This window comes from Phaseolus vulgaris, chromosome 5 (genome assembly GCF_051622355.1).
Source record: "Phaseolus vulgaris cultivar YP4 chromosome 5, ASM5162235v1, whole genome shotgun sequence".
Taxonomy (NCBI): Eukaryota; Viridiplantae; Streptophyta; class Magnoliopsida; order Fabales; family Fabaceae; genus Phaseolus; species Phaseolus vulgaris.
The window spans coordinates 34,393,668-34,411,362 of record NC_143502.1 but is presented as its reverse complement, the minus strand read 5'-3'; the positions used below and the strand labels follow the sequence as shown (position 1 = coordinate 34,411,362).

The window sequence follows — 17,695 nt, the reverse complement described above, 5'->3', positions numbered from 1 at the left end:
GTTTTAGAAATTGGGATACTTAATAAATATATTTATTTTGAAAACAAATATTTATGCTGTTTATTTTACATAATTGTTTGGATAATATTAACTGGTCACATTTTAAATAATAAGAATTAATTTCTTATTAAAAGTGTTGTAAATTTTTTAAATAATAAATATTATATGCTTCTTAAAAAAATTTAAGATATGTTTAGAAAGAAAAAAAATGCTCACACGACTAAAAAGAATGTGCAACAACTTTTTTCTTCTCAAATTCTTTATATAAAAGATTTTTTTTAAGAAGAAATGTTAATGAAACTCTTGCAAAAAAGAATGAGGTCAAGTTTTTAAGTTATCCTTAACTTTTGTAGTTGTGAGAAAGAACAATGTTTGCATTCAAGAACAGTCTAAAATGAGTGAACAAAATATTGTATCCATCATAAGTCGTAACTTCTCTTTTAGAGAACAAACTAATGATATTTTATATCATTTTATTTGTAAATTTTTTAATTTTAGTCAGGAGTAACTGATGTCCAAACAATACTCAGAGTAACTAGGAGTGAATTGCTCACATTTTTTTGACAACTCTTTTCCCTTATCACAACATGGTAAATAAATCCGTTGATTTTGATATCTCGTTTAAATCAACTTTGTGGCTAATTGAGATTCTAATTTGTACCCTTAGGGATTCAAGATTGTTTATGTAAAAGGAATTTTGATCTATTGAACTAAGCTTGCCATTAGTGGAGACAACTTTCCTCACTCAATGTAGTCCCCAACACTTAACCCTGATTACTTTTTTATATGGCACATCTTCCTGGGATTATTTAGTGTTTCCGCAATAGATGGATTTCACATGTGGTTTGTATTACAAAGTGGACTTTAAGCCTAACTCAACCCCATAAAATCGGTTCATGAGGTGAGGTCTACACCCACTTATATACAATGAATTGTCTTAATCTCTAATTAATGTGAGATCTCCAACACATCCCCTCACGCCGAGAGTGACTCTGATACCATATTACGAAGTGGACTTTAAGTCTAACTCAACCCCATAAAACCGGCTCGATAGCGGGTGACACGATATGCTCAACAAATACTCGCTAGGATAGGCTTTAAATGGATATGATACCATATTACAAAGTGAACTTTAGCCTAGCTCATGAGGCGAGGTTTGCATAAAAGGATATGGATACCAGAGTTATAGAAATAGAAGATCTTAATATTAATTGTGTTGTTTTTTCTAATTATTAGTTGTTTATCTTTATATAGGTGAATAACATTTATTTTGTTTTGTCTGTTATGATTCTAGTATTTATTTAATTGATGATTTCTCTATTTAACTAGACCTAGAATGAGTGTACTGCTTGTACATATTCAAATTATTTGTTTTAATCTCAATAGAATAATATTAGTGATATTCATTCTTATATCATTTGTCTTCTTTTTAGTTTTTTTTTTATCTCTATTCTATTTTATAATAGTTTGGGATCCTTAATGATTTTTTTTCACAATAGCCAATGCTTTCTTTATGATGATGGTTGACGGTAACTTGAACCTTCACATTTTGGTGTTGGAGGATTACTTGTTCATTGTGTTGCCACCTTATAGTTTGATTTTATAGCTATTTATGACTGATGATATAATAGTTGTTAGAATGAAAATAACAATAATTATGTAACAATAGTTTTAACCATGATCAGATGATAATTGCTATAACAAAAATGATAATAACAAGAACAAATTTCAATTATAAATAAAATCATAATATATATATATAAATCTTATATTATAAATTAGTTAGTTTTATAGATTTGTAGTATATTTTAATAAGATTAATCTAGAGTATTACTCGCTATTAAAACACTTAAATATATCAATTTTATGTTTAAAATGTTCTAAGATCACTTATTAATTAAAAATATAATTAAATTGAAATTTATATAATTGGAGTTACCCAATTTAAAAGTAATAAAAATATAAACGACGAGGTAAAAAATGATTATCTTATTTTATTATGTTATAATTTAACTTTTTCTTACCTTTTAGATATATTAGAGTAATAATAAAAAATTGAATAAAAATAATATTTGACCGCTATATCGAACTATTAATTATTATAAGAAGAAGTCATCTTTTAATTAATGGATTGAAATTAATTCGTGTTTTGGTAACCAAACACAACATTTTTTATTGTAACATGCACGTCTCAGGTCTTAGTGTTGCATTTTAAGGAAGTTGCTATAAGGTATTAAGAAAATTGAATAAATAAAGTAAAAGTATATAGATAGAATAAAAATGATGCCATAATAATTAAATTAGAAAAAGTGGCTCACTAGAAAATTAGGTTTGCATTAGAAGAAGCACGTGCTGGAACTGAACCCGAATTGTCACTGTCATTTATTCAGGCCTGATTGTGTGGACCACTTACAACCCTGCTTTCAATGAAATATTCTTTGTTGTGCATTTGAGTTTGTTAAAAAAAATATTTTTTTAACAAAATAAGTATTTTTTACATATTTTTTATTTGAATTTTTTTATCAATTAATAAATCCTATCTATTATTAATTAAATAAATTAAAAAGTATATGTTTCAAAAACACTTGTTTTAAATTTAAACAACTAAGGTGGATCGTACTTGTTTAACGATAATGAATCACATTAATAAATAAATAAAATTAGAGAATATGATAAAAAAAATCCCACGACAATCGCAGGTCACTTGGTGCAACAGAATTGGTAACGTTTTACAACTATTCATAGGAATATAATCAAACTTCAAAATGCTAAGGTTCTTTTTATGTTAGTTATAGATTCTTAAAACAAAAGTAGAAGTGGTAAAATTTACATGAATATATTTTCTTATTAAAGTAAAAATTTCATATAATAAAATCATTAAATATAAATTAATTTTAGAGAAAAATAATAATTAATTATTATATTAATTAAATTATATATTATTTTAAAAACTAAAAAAATTATTGGTATATAAAATAATTTTTATTGTTAATAAAATTTATAAACTAGTTTATATTAGTATCTAATTAGCTATTTAGATACCAATTTAAAAACTAGTTTATAAATTTTATTAAAAAATAAAAACTACTTTAGATACTAATAATTTGTTTATACTTTCAAAAAATTAATAATTTGTTTAGTCTCATATCTAATTTAGTCATAACTAATTATTTAAAAAAAAATATTTTCTATTAAATGATTTTTTTAGTGAAAATAGAAAAACCAGTTATTTATTATTTTAATATAATCATCATTTTTTTACAATTTTTTCTCTCCATTTTCTCTCTAAATTTTTATCTTATTCTTGAAGATCAGAAGTCACCTTTGAATTATTGATTGAGAGGTATTTGATCTTAGGATTAGTTATTGTTAGTTCAAGATCCTAGTGATCTGTTTTGATTGTTGTGTGGTGTACGACAAATTATCTCTATGTCTTTAGGTGTTAGAGCTCTTTTGGGTACCCAACCATCCAATCAGGTAAGAGAAATTAGTTTTACTTTTTAATAGTATCATAAGTTAGGGGATTTTCGAGGTGAATGTGACATGGTCACAAGTTTCAAATTTCTTCTATAATGATTTTGTTATTATGTGACATAATTTTGCTTATTTATAGAATACTTTGAATTAAGTTAAGTTGTTGTGAATACTAGTGTTGAATTGACTAGTCAATGAAACTAAAATTGTATTCATTAATCTGTTTTAAACAAATTTTAAGTTTACTTGAGAACTGGTAGAACACTAAATAGGATCAAGTGATTCATGTTGGGATTATAATCTTCTAAACTAGTAAGGTTGGATTCGAAAAATCCAATTTGAGACACTAATAAGTGCCATAATTTAGTGATATTTCATGCAAAAAGATAGGAACTTATGGACTTTAATTATTAATAAAGTTATAATTCAACCTTTAATTTAGAAATTTGAATCACTTTACACATTTTTGGATTATGAGATTAATAGAATTATTTATTCCCAATTTTGCGTTATTTTTTGGAATTTAAGGAGAGATGAAACAAATGGATATATTATGAATAAAGATGTCACTTAGCCCAAGCCCAATTAGGTTAAATAAGGACGTAAGGTAGAAAGGATCATTGAGAGGATATTGAGAGATAGAAAATCCTAGAGGAGGCAATCGGAGAAACACCTTAGATATTCTTTTGTTGTTTTCCATACTTGTAATGGCCAGTATGAGTGGTTAAGTCTTCCCTTTGGTATTGAGAGTAATTTGTTCAAACTCTTATATATTGAGGTGATATTTATTTATAATATTATACTCTTGGTTATATTGTCATTTTATTCTTAAAGTTTGAATCTTTATTCATGATTTTGATCTTTAGATTTAATTGGAAAGTATATCTAAGCATCTGACCTAAATGATAATGCTTAACATATTTGAATGATAGGAATAGATTTGAAACGAAGAAAGAGCTTGTACCTAAATTTGTGGAAAAAAAACTCAATGCTAATAAGTTATCTGCATCATGCATAAAGGAGGAAGACAAGGCTCATCAAGATGAAATTATAATGAAAAATGAGTTTAAACGTGGTCAACCAATTATGTTTTGTAGCGCTAAAAGATAAAACTCCTATATAAAAGGTTAATGAAAAAAGGGTCAAGTTTGTGGGTTATCAAGGAAATCAGAACTGGTGGAACTATTAAACTTGAAAGTCCATACTCCATAAGAATTAATTGTAACGAGAAAATTGTTACAACAAAGGGCTCATCCACAATTGACTTTTTTTTACCGTAAGTGTATTGAGTCATAAGAAATAATTTGTCCCTAAGAACGAATATCGAACCCACAAGTAACAATTATTTAAAATCCCAATTGTAGCATTCACTAAGTATAAGAATATATACAATAATTTCATTTGAAATATATTGACATAAGTTTGTGTGAAAATTAAATGAAAGCAAAATAAATGAATAAAATAATTCAATGAAGAAAATTGGGAATGAGGTTAATCCTTCTCACTTGTCTGTAGTTTTAAACATATAACATTACATCTTGATAGACATTGATGCACATATAAAAATAATTCATATTGATTTCTCGCATACAAAATTATTAAAAGAGTCTCCTAAATATTGATTCCTCACATGTTTATAAAAACTCCTTATAAAGCAATTAACATTTGAAATTTATTCCCAGCATTCAAATATGTTAAGCATTATCATTTAGGTCAAATGCTTATAAGTACTTTCTAGTCAAATCTAAGGATCAAAATCATGAATAGTTTCAAGCTTTGAGAATAAAATGATAATACCAATCATCAAGCAAACTCCTAATCCCAAAGAAAAGAATTAGCAATTCATGGTGGCTATTGAAGGCTACTAGGAGGCTTGTGAAAAATTTGCAAACCTACTGATCAACAGGAGCTAACTTGTCTAGGCGTTGATTAAGCTTGGAGTTGGGTTTTTCAGTCCAGTATAGGGGAAAACCATCTAGGAGGTCAGAGTGCTTCTTGTTAGCTCGGACCTTGAGGAAGTGGCCTTTGAAATTTTTGTAAGAGGATTGGAAGAAGGTAAGGATTCCCCTTCCAGAAATGCTATTTACAGAAACCCAAAGTTGACGATTTAGTTTCTTCACCTCGAAAAGGTAATGGAACATGTCAACAGAGGGTGGGACACCGAGCTGGTCACAAAGAATGGAAAAGGCACGAACAAATGCCCAACTATTGGGATGCAGCTAGGCAGGAGCTACATTGAGCTCAGTCAAAAGTTTTTTTTCAAAGACTAACAGAGGAAGACAAATAAGGACTCTTTTAAAAGCAGTGGCATAGAAGTAGCAAAAGGGTTTGTTTGGGGATATGGCTTCATCACAACATACTGGCTCATCTATCGCACATGGGTCTAAGAAAAACTCTTATTTGCCGAAGTGGCACTTACTTTTCCTAAGGGTTACTATCTTTTCGTGGGAAGTATAGGAAGAGGTTTCGATAAGGAAGTTTGGCGGTATTTAAGAGTACAAGGATTTATAATCCATTGAGGGTTGCATCTAAACACAATCACATGCAGAAAAGCGGAAAATATCTTACACCCAGCACATCATCAAAACAATTAAAGCAAGTATAAATTCATACGACGAAAACAATAAAAGAATAGAGAAACAAAACCCAACATGCATACGGGAACTCATACGACAACATGCGATTAATCAGTGTCAAGCGAAAGCATAAATGGGTGAAAACAGAATGGTCCCAGGCAAAACATGCGTTTATGAAAGATAAATAGTTGAGAAGAGAAAAAGGAGTACCTTTTATGGTTGGAAGAAGGAAATCTTGGAGGAATGAGAACAAATGAGTGAGGAGCTTTGAATGATAAGAAGGAAAAGGTGCAAGTTTGAAGGGTTTTAGGGGTTTTAATGTTTTCTGAAACAAAGTTTTGAGAGAAGAGGGAATTCTAAACGATTGAGTTACGCTGCCACTAGTGCTAAGACACGTGGGCGTGTGGTACCGCGTACAGTAAAATGTCACTTCAAAGTCGTTTCAAGCGCCCCACCTACCTCTGAGAAATGGTCACGTCAACGACCAAGGGTACTCAGGAGACTCTTCGCTTAGCCAAGCTCAGCTCGAGCTTAGGGGGCTTATTTACTTATCAGTGCTCGGCTCTCGGTATTATTTTTGTATGCTCGATTCTTTGTGGTATGGGAGGTTAGCTCGATCGTTGGCCCGGGTGAGACATGTGCAGATGGCCCTTTTTCAGGGTTGGCCCAAAGCGCGCAATAGGGTCGTTACGCAAAGTAATTTTATATATACACCTGCTTATAGATATTGGACGGTGAATATAATATTGTTGTTGTTATTTTGCATGTTTGTTGTGAGTACGTGGCAATATTTTCTGTTGCATATTTATTACACGTGGCGAGTTGCTATAACCCTTTTAAAATAGGGAGATGTGTTGGTAACAGAAAGGGGCCTACGGATGACACTTGAAGATCATTGGTGCTTGTGGCAGGTGGTTTTTCTATTAGAGATCAAAGATTAACGACTTAGAATATTTTCAGTTAATATTTGCTTATCTCCGGGGAGAATGGTTGCATGTTGCATGTGCGACAATAAAAGGAGAGTAAGTCTCTAGGTAAAGGTACGTTGTTTTTTATACACTTTCTTCACTGGTTACTTTTTGTGTGCCCTAGTTGACTTGATTGTCGGAGTGTAATCAACAGGTAGGGCGCTCTCTGTCTCAACGGAGCCTTATTCTAGTGTGACAAGGAGGCACGGACTCGGTTCCAGAAGAGGTAGATATAAAAGGGGGTATTCAACCTAAAGTCAACCGGTAACCCAATATAAACCAACAAGAACAAGAACAAGAACAATAATCATAAAAATATTTATCATTAAGTTGTTATATTTACATAATCATAAATATTTATCATTAAGTAGTTATATTTACATAATCATAAAAATAATTATCAGTAATTAATTATATTTATATAATTATATAAATATTTATCAATAACTAGTTATATTTATTTAAAGTTATTTAAAATATTATAATTAAATATAAAATATTTTATTTCTTTTAAGTTAAAGTTTAATTTTATTTTAAAATATTATTATTTAAAAATTAATTTAACTTATAAAAAATAATTTTATGTTTGAAATTTAAAAATCAAGTAAATAAAAATATAATATATACAGAATATTATATAATTATATAACAAATTGTATTTAAATTTAAATTAACAGATAATAATATTAAATTTAAAATGGAAAGACACAAGTGAAAGTAATAAATGAATGCATTTCCCACATAAAGGCACCGTCATTGTCACTAAAAATAAAAGAATGCATTTCTCAATTTCTCAATTTAAAATATGTATGTACGGTCTTCACTTTTCTTTTTTATTTTTTTCTGCAACCCTTCATCTTCTTATTCGTTCTCCTTTTGCCTTCTCCATCTTCCTTTCTACCCTTCATCTTCTCCGTTCTCCTTCTCCCTTCCACTGCAACACTGACTTAAAAGTGTCCTCCGCGTGTCCACAAATTGGGTCGTGTCCGGCCTAGTTCAATGCATCTGACATCGTGTCTGTCGGGTGTCCGTGTCCAATACGCGTCCAACATGCGGAAGCAGAGATGATGAAGCATGTCCGAATTTCATAACTCTTGAGTGATCTCGCCTGGGTGTGACTGAGCTTACTTGGACGAGATCATCTAGAAGCTTATGGTTAGGCGAGCGTTAGAGCATTCCAACTTTCCCTTTTTTTATCTTTGTATATTATCCTTTTTCCCTTTCCTCTCTTTTGATCTCCTTTTGGGCTTTGGCTAAATGACTTCTCGCATGGGCGTGATTAGGCACGCCTGAGCAAGTTGGACGAAAATAGGTCCAACGTCTCTGAAGTGATCTTTCCTAGGCGTGACTGAGCTCACTTGGGCGAGATCCTTTGGAAGCTTCGGGCTTAGGCGAGTGTTGGAGTGTTCCAATCTTCCCTTTTTATCTTTGTATATTCTCCTTTTACTCTTTCATCTCCACTTTTCCTTAAAATTCTGAAATTAACACAAATTTGGGAATAAATCGTTCTTATTCATATTATAACCATAAAATATGTAAAAATGTTTAAATTGATAAATTAAGAGTTATATTATAGTTATTTCATCAATAAATATCCATAAGTGTTTGTATTTTAATATGAAATATTATTGAAATATGACACTTATCAATATACAATTTAGAAGAGATAACGAATTGTGCTTTACATATGTGATGAGAAGTTCTCTCTAAATCATAAGTGTACCTTGATACAAAATGGATGAGGACGTACAAAATAACAAGGTTAACAAAGAACAACAATAATAAGTGGAAGGCACACTATAGATAAAGAGTCATGTTCATAATCTATCTAACCATACTTTAAAGAGAACATTACAATTTGATTCACAAAATTATTAATGGAACTTAAATAAAAATCCAGTTATATGGTGGAAGTTTTGATAATTTTATAATACCTAGACTTGCAAGGTTTTTTTCTAACACGTTCACAAGTAGTTAGAAACCTGACATACTGGAAAATCAAACAAATTTCAATAAACATTTAAGTTTATTGTTTAACAATTTCAATATATTGTCTCACTATTGTGATAACAAAATTTGTTTCAATGGTTAGCAAAATTGATACACACCTTGTTAATTAGAACAAATGATTCATCAGTTTTTATATGAATATGGAATTAATTACACTAAAATATATTTTATTGGCCACCCTCTTTAGACACATTTTCACCACTTTAAATATTTACAAGTTGTTGATGCAATAAGAAAGTTGTACACACTACAAATTAGTACCACAAAAGAGACTTCATATAAGTATCTCTTGGACCTACCTATTTCGTTAGAACCTAAAGTATCTATACTGTTGAATCAATATAAAGAACTATTCAACCCATCTTATGAGTTACTTACTCTTTGTATACATGCTAATATCTTTATCCTCATATCCAAAAGATTGAACCATTAAATTTTTACCTCATCGTTACATATTGTTAGTTGTTGTGTTCAATATGTTTCTATACATTTTGTTAAGATTTCAAGTTTGAGTTTGTTCCACATTGACCAATAATGAACTCAAAAAATATTATGTAAAAAAGAAAACTCGCATACCTATTATTTTAAAATTTTGAGTTGCACGTGTTGTCTTGACTTTCTTATATAATTCTTATATAAAATGCTAATGATCCATCTTCGAATCACCCAAAACTTCCCGTAAGAAAATTCTAATACCTTTTCTCCTATAAGCATAGTACACATATTTAAAGACATACAATTATATTTCAAAATATCCAAGTGCTAATTCAATGGTTAAAACAGTTAATATATGGATTTTGCATTAGCAGTGTATATGAACATTTTTCATTTATATATTTTGTGCGTGGATAACAAAATAATTGAACCTAATTTCTTTTACAAAGTATTTGATTTCCCCATTATTAGTGCTCACAGCAAACTAGTTATTTTCAAGTCTCCCTTTTAACCAACATTCAATTAACCATTTAACTTCTAGAGGCAACCATAAGCTGTCACAGAAGTGGATCCTTTTGTAAGTATCCCTTACGAGCTTTCAAAAGGGTGAAGTGAAGTTCATTATCTTAGTTTATTGCAAAGTCAATACATAAACTTAAGACTTGTATAGGGATGTTTTGCACCAAAACAGAGACTTTAGCACCACTGCACGCTTCTTTTGCCCACTAATTTTATTTTATATATCTAACGGATGTAAAACCCAACAGATATTACAAGCTATTCATTCATATAAAGGGGATTAATGAGAATGTTCATTTTCGAATTAGTTAGATGCATAATTAAAAGAAATAATTATATAATTATTTTAGGATATTAAAGGATACGGATACCAGAGTCATGGAAGGATCCTAATATTAATTGAGTATCTTTTTCTAATTATCAGTTGTTTATTTGTAGAGAAAAATATTTGGATGTCTTTTCTAATTATAAGGTGTTTCTCTTTATAGAGGTGAATAACCCTTATTTTGTGTTATGATTCTAGTATTTAATTATTGATTATGTTCCTCTTTAATTAAACCTAGAATGAATGTATTACTTGTATATATTCAAATCATTTGTTTTAATTTCAATAACAATAAAAAAGAGATATTCATCCTTATATCTTTTACCTTCCTTTTACTCTTTTGTTCATCTTTTGTTCTCTTTTATTTATCTCTATTCTATTTCGTAATATAGGATTTAATTAAAATGCCCCTGCCATGTGATATTGTAACAATTTTTCTCATCCAAAATCACAGAAAATCAATGAACGACTGCTCAAACACAAGGGTCCACACAAGCTTTTGAATGTTCTTTTAGTTAAGACATTTTCTTCCCTTCAATTCCTAACTTTGTTTTGTTTCATTCCCTCCAAATTAGAAGTTGAAATTACAGTCACAAAACTACAAACGCAATGCAATGATGTGCACATCCAAGTTACAATAAAATTCCATTCGGATACATTAAATATAGTTTTATATCACTTAAGTGTCGATCTTAATAATATTTTATATATATATTTCTCTCAATTCATTAAAATATTTTTAAAAAATAAAACAATTACAAAATTTTAGATTTTAAAATAAATAATATCTTATATATAGTAATGACCATAATAATATATAGTCGATAATTCTTTTCATAATCTGTTTATCAAGTTAGACCCTTTCGAAAGTGTGGATTTACTTGGTACAATGCATATTTTTTCCTATGGCATTGTTAAGTTAATTTACCCTTAGTTTTATAGGTCATAAGAATTTAATAGTATAAGTGTTGGTATTATTAGTTAGTATCCTTGCACTTCCGTTCACGCGGTTTCCCAACTTCCATGCCTTTCTCTTTCTCGCGATATCACGACACCAATTCAGTTAAAATACAAAATAGAAGCAAAAGAAGAAATTACTATCATTATAAGTGTACCTTTTCTTTTGCTCTAAACAATTTTTTTACGCTAACCAACAAAATGCAGAGACACTTCAATTTAATTACTCCTCAAACTTGCATGCTTTCACACAAGGATTTCGCTTTCATTTAATGTTTCTTTCTTTGTTCTAAAACTAATACGAAAGATTAACATCATTTTTTTGAAGTCCACAAAAAAGATCTTGTAATAGTTAAATAAAAAGAGAAGCAAAAATGAGACCATTAATTACTGAATTGGGCTTTTACATAGAGCAATAATTAACAAGAGAAGTCATGAATTGTTGAATAGAGAAATATTAACAGTCAAATTAGTGTGTTTTTAACGTTAGTCCGTAATATGGGAAGTGGATTTCAACAAGTGATATTAAACGTCCTTGGTATTTGAATAAGCTTATTATTACCACATAAAATGTGATTACGCATTAAGAGAACCGACACCTAATTATAAGCCTATTGATTATTTGCAAGCAAGTTCAAAGCCGTTTTAATACACTAACTTGGGAGTCACATTATACTTTAATTTCATCAAAGTTAACGGATGAAGAAAGAGTGCTGTTTCTTTAGTTTACATTAAAACTTCCAACCTTATCAGTTTTTTTTTAATCATAAACATTTAAACAAAAAGAGAACAAGAGAATACCTTAAGCTTGTCAGTTCAACTTTATGTATAACTCACATTTAATTATGAAAAAATAAATTAGTCACACAGACTAGTCAATTCTCATACCATTTATTGTGTTTTTCTTTTTCCACTCCTTTTTTTTCCCTCCTCTATGGACATACTTTTCATCTTTAATCCCAAAGATAAAATACTTTATCACTGTTTATTTATAAATCATAATTTTTTTTCTTAATCGAATGATAAATAAAAAATAAATAGGAAGAGAGGGATTAAAAAAAAGTAGAATATAATATATATTTAGGTGAAAAATACAAATCCGCTTTGTTTGTGTAAGAAAAAGTATTAGCTGTTAAATTTAAATCTATGAACGAAACGAACGAAGTTTCAAAGATGATAGCTACGGGTTTGTGGTATAGTAACAAACCTTGTCCTATAATGAGATTGTAAAAGTTTAAAAACTATATTATATTATTTATATTGCGTATAAAAAGTATTTGATACAGTGAAACTATGGGAAGAGACGGGTGAAGCTCATAAATGTTATAAATATTGTATTCTAATGCTTCTACTATTGTTTTGTAACGTTCATAATCTCCATCAATCTCTCTATCTCTTCTGCTGTTACTCAGTTTCATCGAAATTCAGCACAAATTCTGAAAATTAAACCCGAGAGTTCTTCTCTTCTCTTCTCTCTGTTTTATGAATATTTTCGATACATGATACATCTAGCACTTTCTGACCTTGTCCATGCTGTTGCTTTATCCTCGTTTGTCTTTTTTTTTTTAACCATTTTTTGTGAGTTTGTTTGGGGTGTTTGATTTAATCTCAAGATTTAAGGTTGAAGCGTCAGCGTGTTATTGTTATCTCCTGAGTAGTGTGTTTCTTAAACGTTGAACAAAGCAGACTTATCTTGAGTTTTCTTGAAGGCTTGGTTTAACAGCGACAGAGAGAGAAAAATAGCATTGTTTGTTTGCATAAGAATCTGTCTCGCCGTGTGAGGGTGTTGAATTTGCAACATTGTTGGTTGATTGAGAAGAGAAGAGAAAAAGAGAGAAGGAAAGAGACACGGAGAGAAAAAAAAAAAGGGAAGGGTATTAAGATTTTGCGGGAAATTCGGTGTCTGAACGTCAAAAAATAGAAGTCTTTCATTGTGGGGGCGATTTGCATTTTCAATTCTCTTTCAAAGGCAAAATTGCAATCCCCACAATCTCTCTCTCACTCTTTTTTTTTTGTTTGTTTTGTTTTCTTCCCCATCTGGGTGGTTGCCTCTGTTTTTCAGGGTTGGGAGAGAAGCTAAAATCTCCATCTTCCCTCCCTTCTCTCTATTTTTCTTCTCTCTCATATATCGATCTCCAATACCATGATTTTTAATAAAGGGTCAATGCATTCTAACCTTGATTGTTTCGTACGGTGTACCACACCGGTGGTTCAATCCCAGTTTCTTCCTAAGGTCTTGTCCTTTTCATTTCTTTCCTTTTTTATTTTTCCCTTGTGACATGATCTTAGATTATGTTGTCTTAAAATTTGTGTTGTTTGTTTTTGTGTGTAGTCTGAGATTACAAGCCTTAACCGTTTGTGGCATCCGTGGGAGAGAGAAAGCGTGGAATATTTCACGTTGGGGGATCTTTGGAATTGCTATGACGAATGGAGTGCTTATGGAGCCGGAGTTCCCATCTCCTTGACCAGTGGTGAGACACTTGTGCAGTACTACGTGCCTTATCTCTCTGCAATTCAGATATTCACCAGCAATAGTTTCAGGTATTGAATCATTACAACTTCTTTACCAATTTCAGCTTCCACCATGAATATCTAAAGAAATTTTAAACTGAAACGGGGAAAAAGAAAAAAAATATCTCTTTTTGAGTTTTCTGATAGACTGCACCATTTGGGTGAGATAGATAATGTTAATTTGTTATGGTCAAACATTCACGCGGGTTCCATGATGTTGCTTTTGGAAAATGGGTTGTTGAGCTTTTGTTTCGGACGAGTGGTTTGGTGAATTATTGTGTGCATAATTGTCAGCTTTATGATTTGGTAGTGATTCTTTAGGAATTAATGCAAAAACTTGGATGAGTATTTCAGGGAAGAGGCTGAATCAGGTGACTGTGAGACGAGGGATTCCTACAGTGATTCTTTCAGCGATGAGAGTGACTGTGACAAGTTATGGAGGTGGGATGGAACTTCCTCAGAAGAGGGAGGAGGGTCTGAGCAAGACTCTCTCTGGCATTTCAATGACAGATTGGGTCACCTCTATTGCCAGTATTTTGAAAGAGCAACTCCATATGGAAGAGTGCCTCTCATGGACAAGGTGTGTTCGTGTTCCCTTTTAATTTTATTTTCCTGCTCTTTATCTTACTTCAGCATCTTTTATCTTGTTCATTAAGGTCTGTGTTCTGCTTTTTGTGTTCTTAAATGAGATTCCAACCAATTCATTACGTATGGATCATGGAAAATTGGAAAGCACTTAAAGCCGAACTGCAATTACCAAAAACCCTTAGGATAAACATCGTAAAAGATGCATTCTTTGACTTTTCAACACAGTTGATAGAGAGACTCATTTTCATTTTTTCCCTCTGAAAAAGTCCCAAGTGATAATGAAAATTATGCATATTCCCTTTTCTTTATTTCTTATCAATGCATTTCTAGCATATGTTCTTCTCCCAAAGCTTTATTAATGTGCGTAATTTTCATTGCTCGGACTATAGCGATTGCTACAGAAACAACAAAAAATATTCGGGTAGCACAACCAGTAATGCATAAAAACAGCAAAAATATTCGTGTAGCATAATAAGTAAGTGCTCAAAAGAATAAAGATTCGATTGCTGACTTTGTGGGATGGTATCTTGCTTTCAGATTACTGGATTAGCTCAAAGGTACCCAGGGCTGATGTCATTAAGAAGTGTTGATCTTTCGCCAGCAAGTTGGATGGCTGTTGCCTGGTAATTATTACTAGATTTCTCTATCTAACTTCGTCACCAAAATATACTCCAAATTATTAAATAATACATTTGAAATTTATCCCAAGGCACATCCTTTACCTTAGTCTCTCTAGGGACACGATCAGTGTTATGATACTAAGAATATACTTTTTTTCTCAGGTACCCAATTTATCATATCCCCATGGGAAGAACAATTAAAGACCTTTCTACATGCTTCCTCACTTATCACACGCTTTCATCTTCATTTCAAGGTATTTCCCATACTTTTTTAAATATCTGATCATGTTCTAAATATCTAAAAAAGATACTTATGAAAAATAGAGAAAAAAGTTGAAACTGAAAACATAAAAAAAAACCACCTAAATTTTAAATATTTGGTTGACCCTAATGAATTGAAGGTTGTTACATTTCATATCAAGCAGTACTCCTATGATTATGTCTCTCACTTCCCTATTTTGGTGGGGCAATGGAAAGGTCCTTGAGTGTTTAATGCATGAAATCATGGAACATGAATTCTAATTTGTGTAGGCATGGATCTTGACGATGATATTGAGGGTGGTCATGAGAAGAAAAAGGAAGGGGAAGGCATAGCACTGCCAGCATTTGGTTTGGCAACGTACAAGATGCAAGGGGGGAACGTGTGGGTCGCAGGAAATTGTGGTCGGGACCAAGAAAGGCTAATGTCACTGTTGAGTGTGGCAGATTCATGGTTGAAGCAACTCAGGGTCCAGCATCATGACTTTAATCACTTCATGGGCATTCGGCATGGTGGCTAAAAGGGTTGATCCACTACTCTACAAAGAGTTCGCACTTGCAAAGATAAAAATCATCCTTTGCTGGGATGTTTGGTTTTTATATGCATCTTGGACCATTAATTGCAACTTTTTTTTTTCTTTTTTCTTGAGGTAGTGTGAGGAATGAGGATATGTATGTAAGTAGTAGTAGTAGTTGTTGTTGGTCTTTAACCCTCAAGCTCCTAAAACCATGCAAAAGGGTTGTGTGTGGCTCATGATTTGACTTCTTTGAACAGCCTCTGATGAAGAGATGGTAATATGTAGAGAGATAGGTTAGGGAGGTCAAAGGACAGAAGAGACTATATTGTGTATCACTTGCTATTGATCACAGTAATGAATGGTTAATGGATGTGACAAATGATGCAGAATCAGCAAGCAAGGTTGCACATTTTTGCCAATTTTTCTTTGTGTCTTTCTTACCTGTTCCCACCGGCTTTTGCTTGCAATGACATCTCGTTATTTTTGTTGTTGTGCGCACTCATTTAATAAAGAGAAGAAAAAGAGCGAATGCAATTAGGGAAATGGATGGTTCAGTCTTTTTGATGGAGTGTATCTTTGATTATTTCCATCTTCATCCATGTTCAACAATGCTCTTCTGTCATGCTTGACAGATGGATGAGCTTACCCTCAAATACCTGTGACCATGAATAAGAAAACCTATATATTATGGAATTTATTTCATTGTTGTCTTGTCACTCTTGTTATTCTTTTACTTTTTTGGTTTTTTTTCCCACTTTGCAACTACTAGTCCTTATTATCCAGGTGCTGTTAGATATATGTTCAAATGTCAATTATCAATGTCTAACCTCTAAAAGAAATGCACTGCCTTTTTTATTCCATTCTAATAAAGCATTTGATCTTTATTCTTTTGTATGAAAAATTCATAATCAGTTGCACAATCTTCAAATAAAAGGACTTTCTCCTTTACCACTAAGAACTAAAATTTCAAATAAAGGAGTTGCATGACATAGTGATATCAGTAATCAGCTGCAAAATCTGAGGGTTTACAAGTTCTTAGATGTTTTCAGAAGGCTTTTGTGGTGATACTTTCACACTAAAAAAATATTCACTTTTGTGAAATGAAAAGGGTGTCAAACTTTTCACAATCCCCTTTTCTTATTTCTCTGGCTAAACAATGCTCCATTGCTTTTTTTGGTGAAGATGGTATTTTTATTTTATTTTTCTCACCAACTAATCTTCATTGCTTTTTGGTTGAAAATACTCCTCTAATTTTAAAGGTGCTTCCTGTTCTCACCAAAAAAAATTCTTACAAAAGAAAAGCTAGCATAAAAAGATGTTATTTATATAATGAAAGATTCTCAGATATACCAACTTGGACTATTCATGCAAAAGAAATAACACCCTTACCATCATTAAACTCATTAATAAAATATTTCGAAAAAAAATATCATTTGGAAGTTATATAAGTTTGTGTTGCGAATACATAATGAGAGCAACAAATGCCACTATAAAAATATTATTTTAACAACTAGTTTACAATCTTCTATTTTTACCAGTTATAATTTAGAGTTAACTATTGGTTGTTAACATATTATGACTTTTTAGATATCATTGAGTTACAAAGAAACCTAAAACATGTTTTTAATCTCTTTTAAATTTTTGAAGTTTGGATTTTAGTTTTTTTAAAATTTATCCATAGCCTCTTTTATTTTTAGAATACATTGTTTTGTCTCTCAAATGTCATCTAAAAATATTTTTATAAATAAATATTAAATTTACTATAAATATCAAAATGATATATTTTAAAATTAGAAACTAAAAATAGAAGAAAAAAAAAACTACAACCAACAATTTTCAGGGTTAAAAATATTTAATTTTAAATAGAGAGGGACCCACTCTGCGTCGTCATGCTCTCATTTTTTTCTTATTTAATTTTTTACCTCTTGAATCAACT

General features: G+C 31.0%; 1 protein-coding gene across 1 annotated transcript; it reads left to right on the top strand.

Moving 5' to 3' along the window:
• Window positions 1–12,417: 12,417 nt before the first annotated feature.
• LOC137835471 (uncharacterized) lies at window positions 12,418–16,178 on the top strand. Its single transcript, XM_068643995.1, has 6 exons — window positions 12,418–13,497; window positions 13,597–13,805; window positions 14,130–14,355; window positions 14,901–14,986; window positions 15,146–15,237; window positions 15,515–16,178. The coding sequence occupies exons 1-6, from the start codon at window positions 13,408–13,410 to the stop codon at window positions 15,760–15,762; spliced, it is 951 nt and encodes a 316-aa protein (XP_068500096.1). The 5' UTR covers window positions 12,418–13,407; the 3' UTR covers window positions 15,763–16,178.
• Window positions 16,179–17,695: the final 1,517 nt, after the last annotated feature.

Bases quoted from the DNA above. Each gene is read 5' to 3' on its own strand.
- LOC137835471 (XM_068643995.1), top strand. From the start codon at position 13,408: ATGATTTTTAATAAAGGGTCAATGCATTCTAACCTTGATTGTTTCGTA. The intron at 13,498-13,596 runs GTCTTGTCCTTT...TTTTGTGTGTAG, and splicing joins AATCCCAGTTTCTTCCTAAG to TCTGAGATTACAAGCCTTAA. The intron at 14,987-15,145 runs GTAATTATTACT...TTTTTTTCTCAG, and splicing joins AGTTGGATGGCTGTTGCCTG to GTACCCAATTTATCATATCC.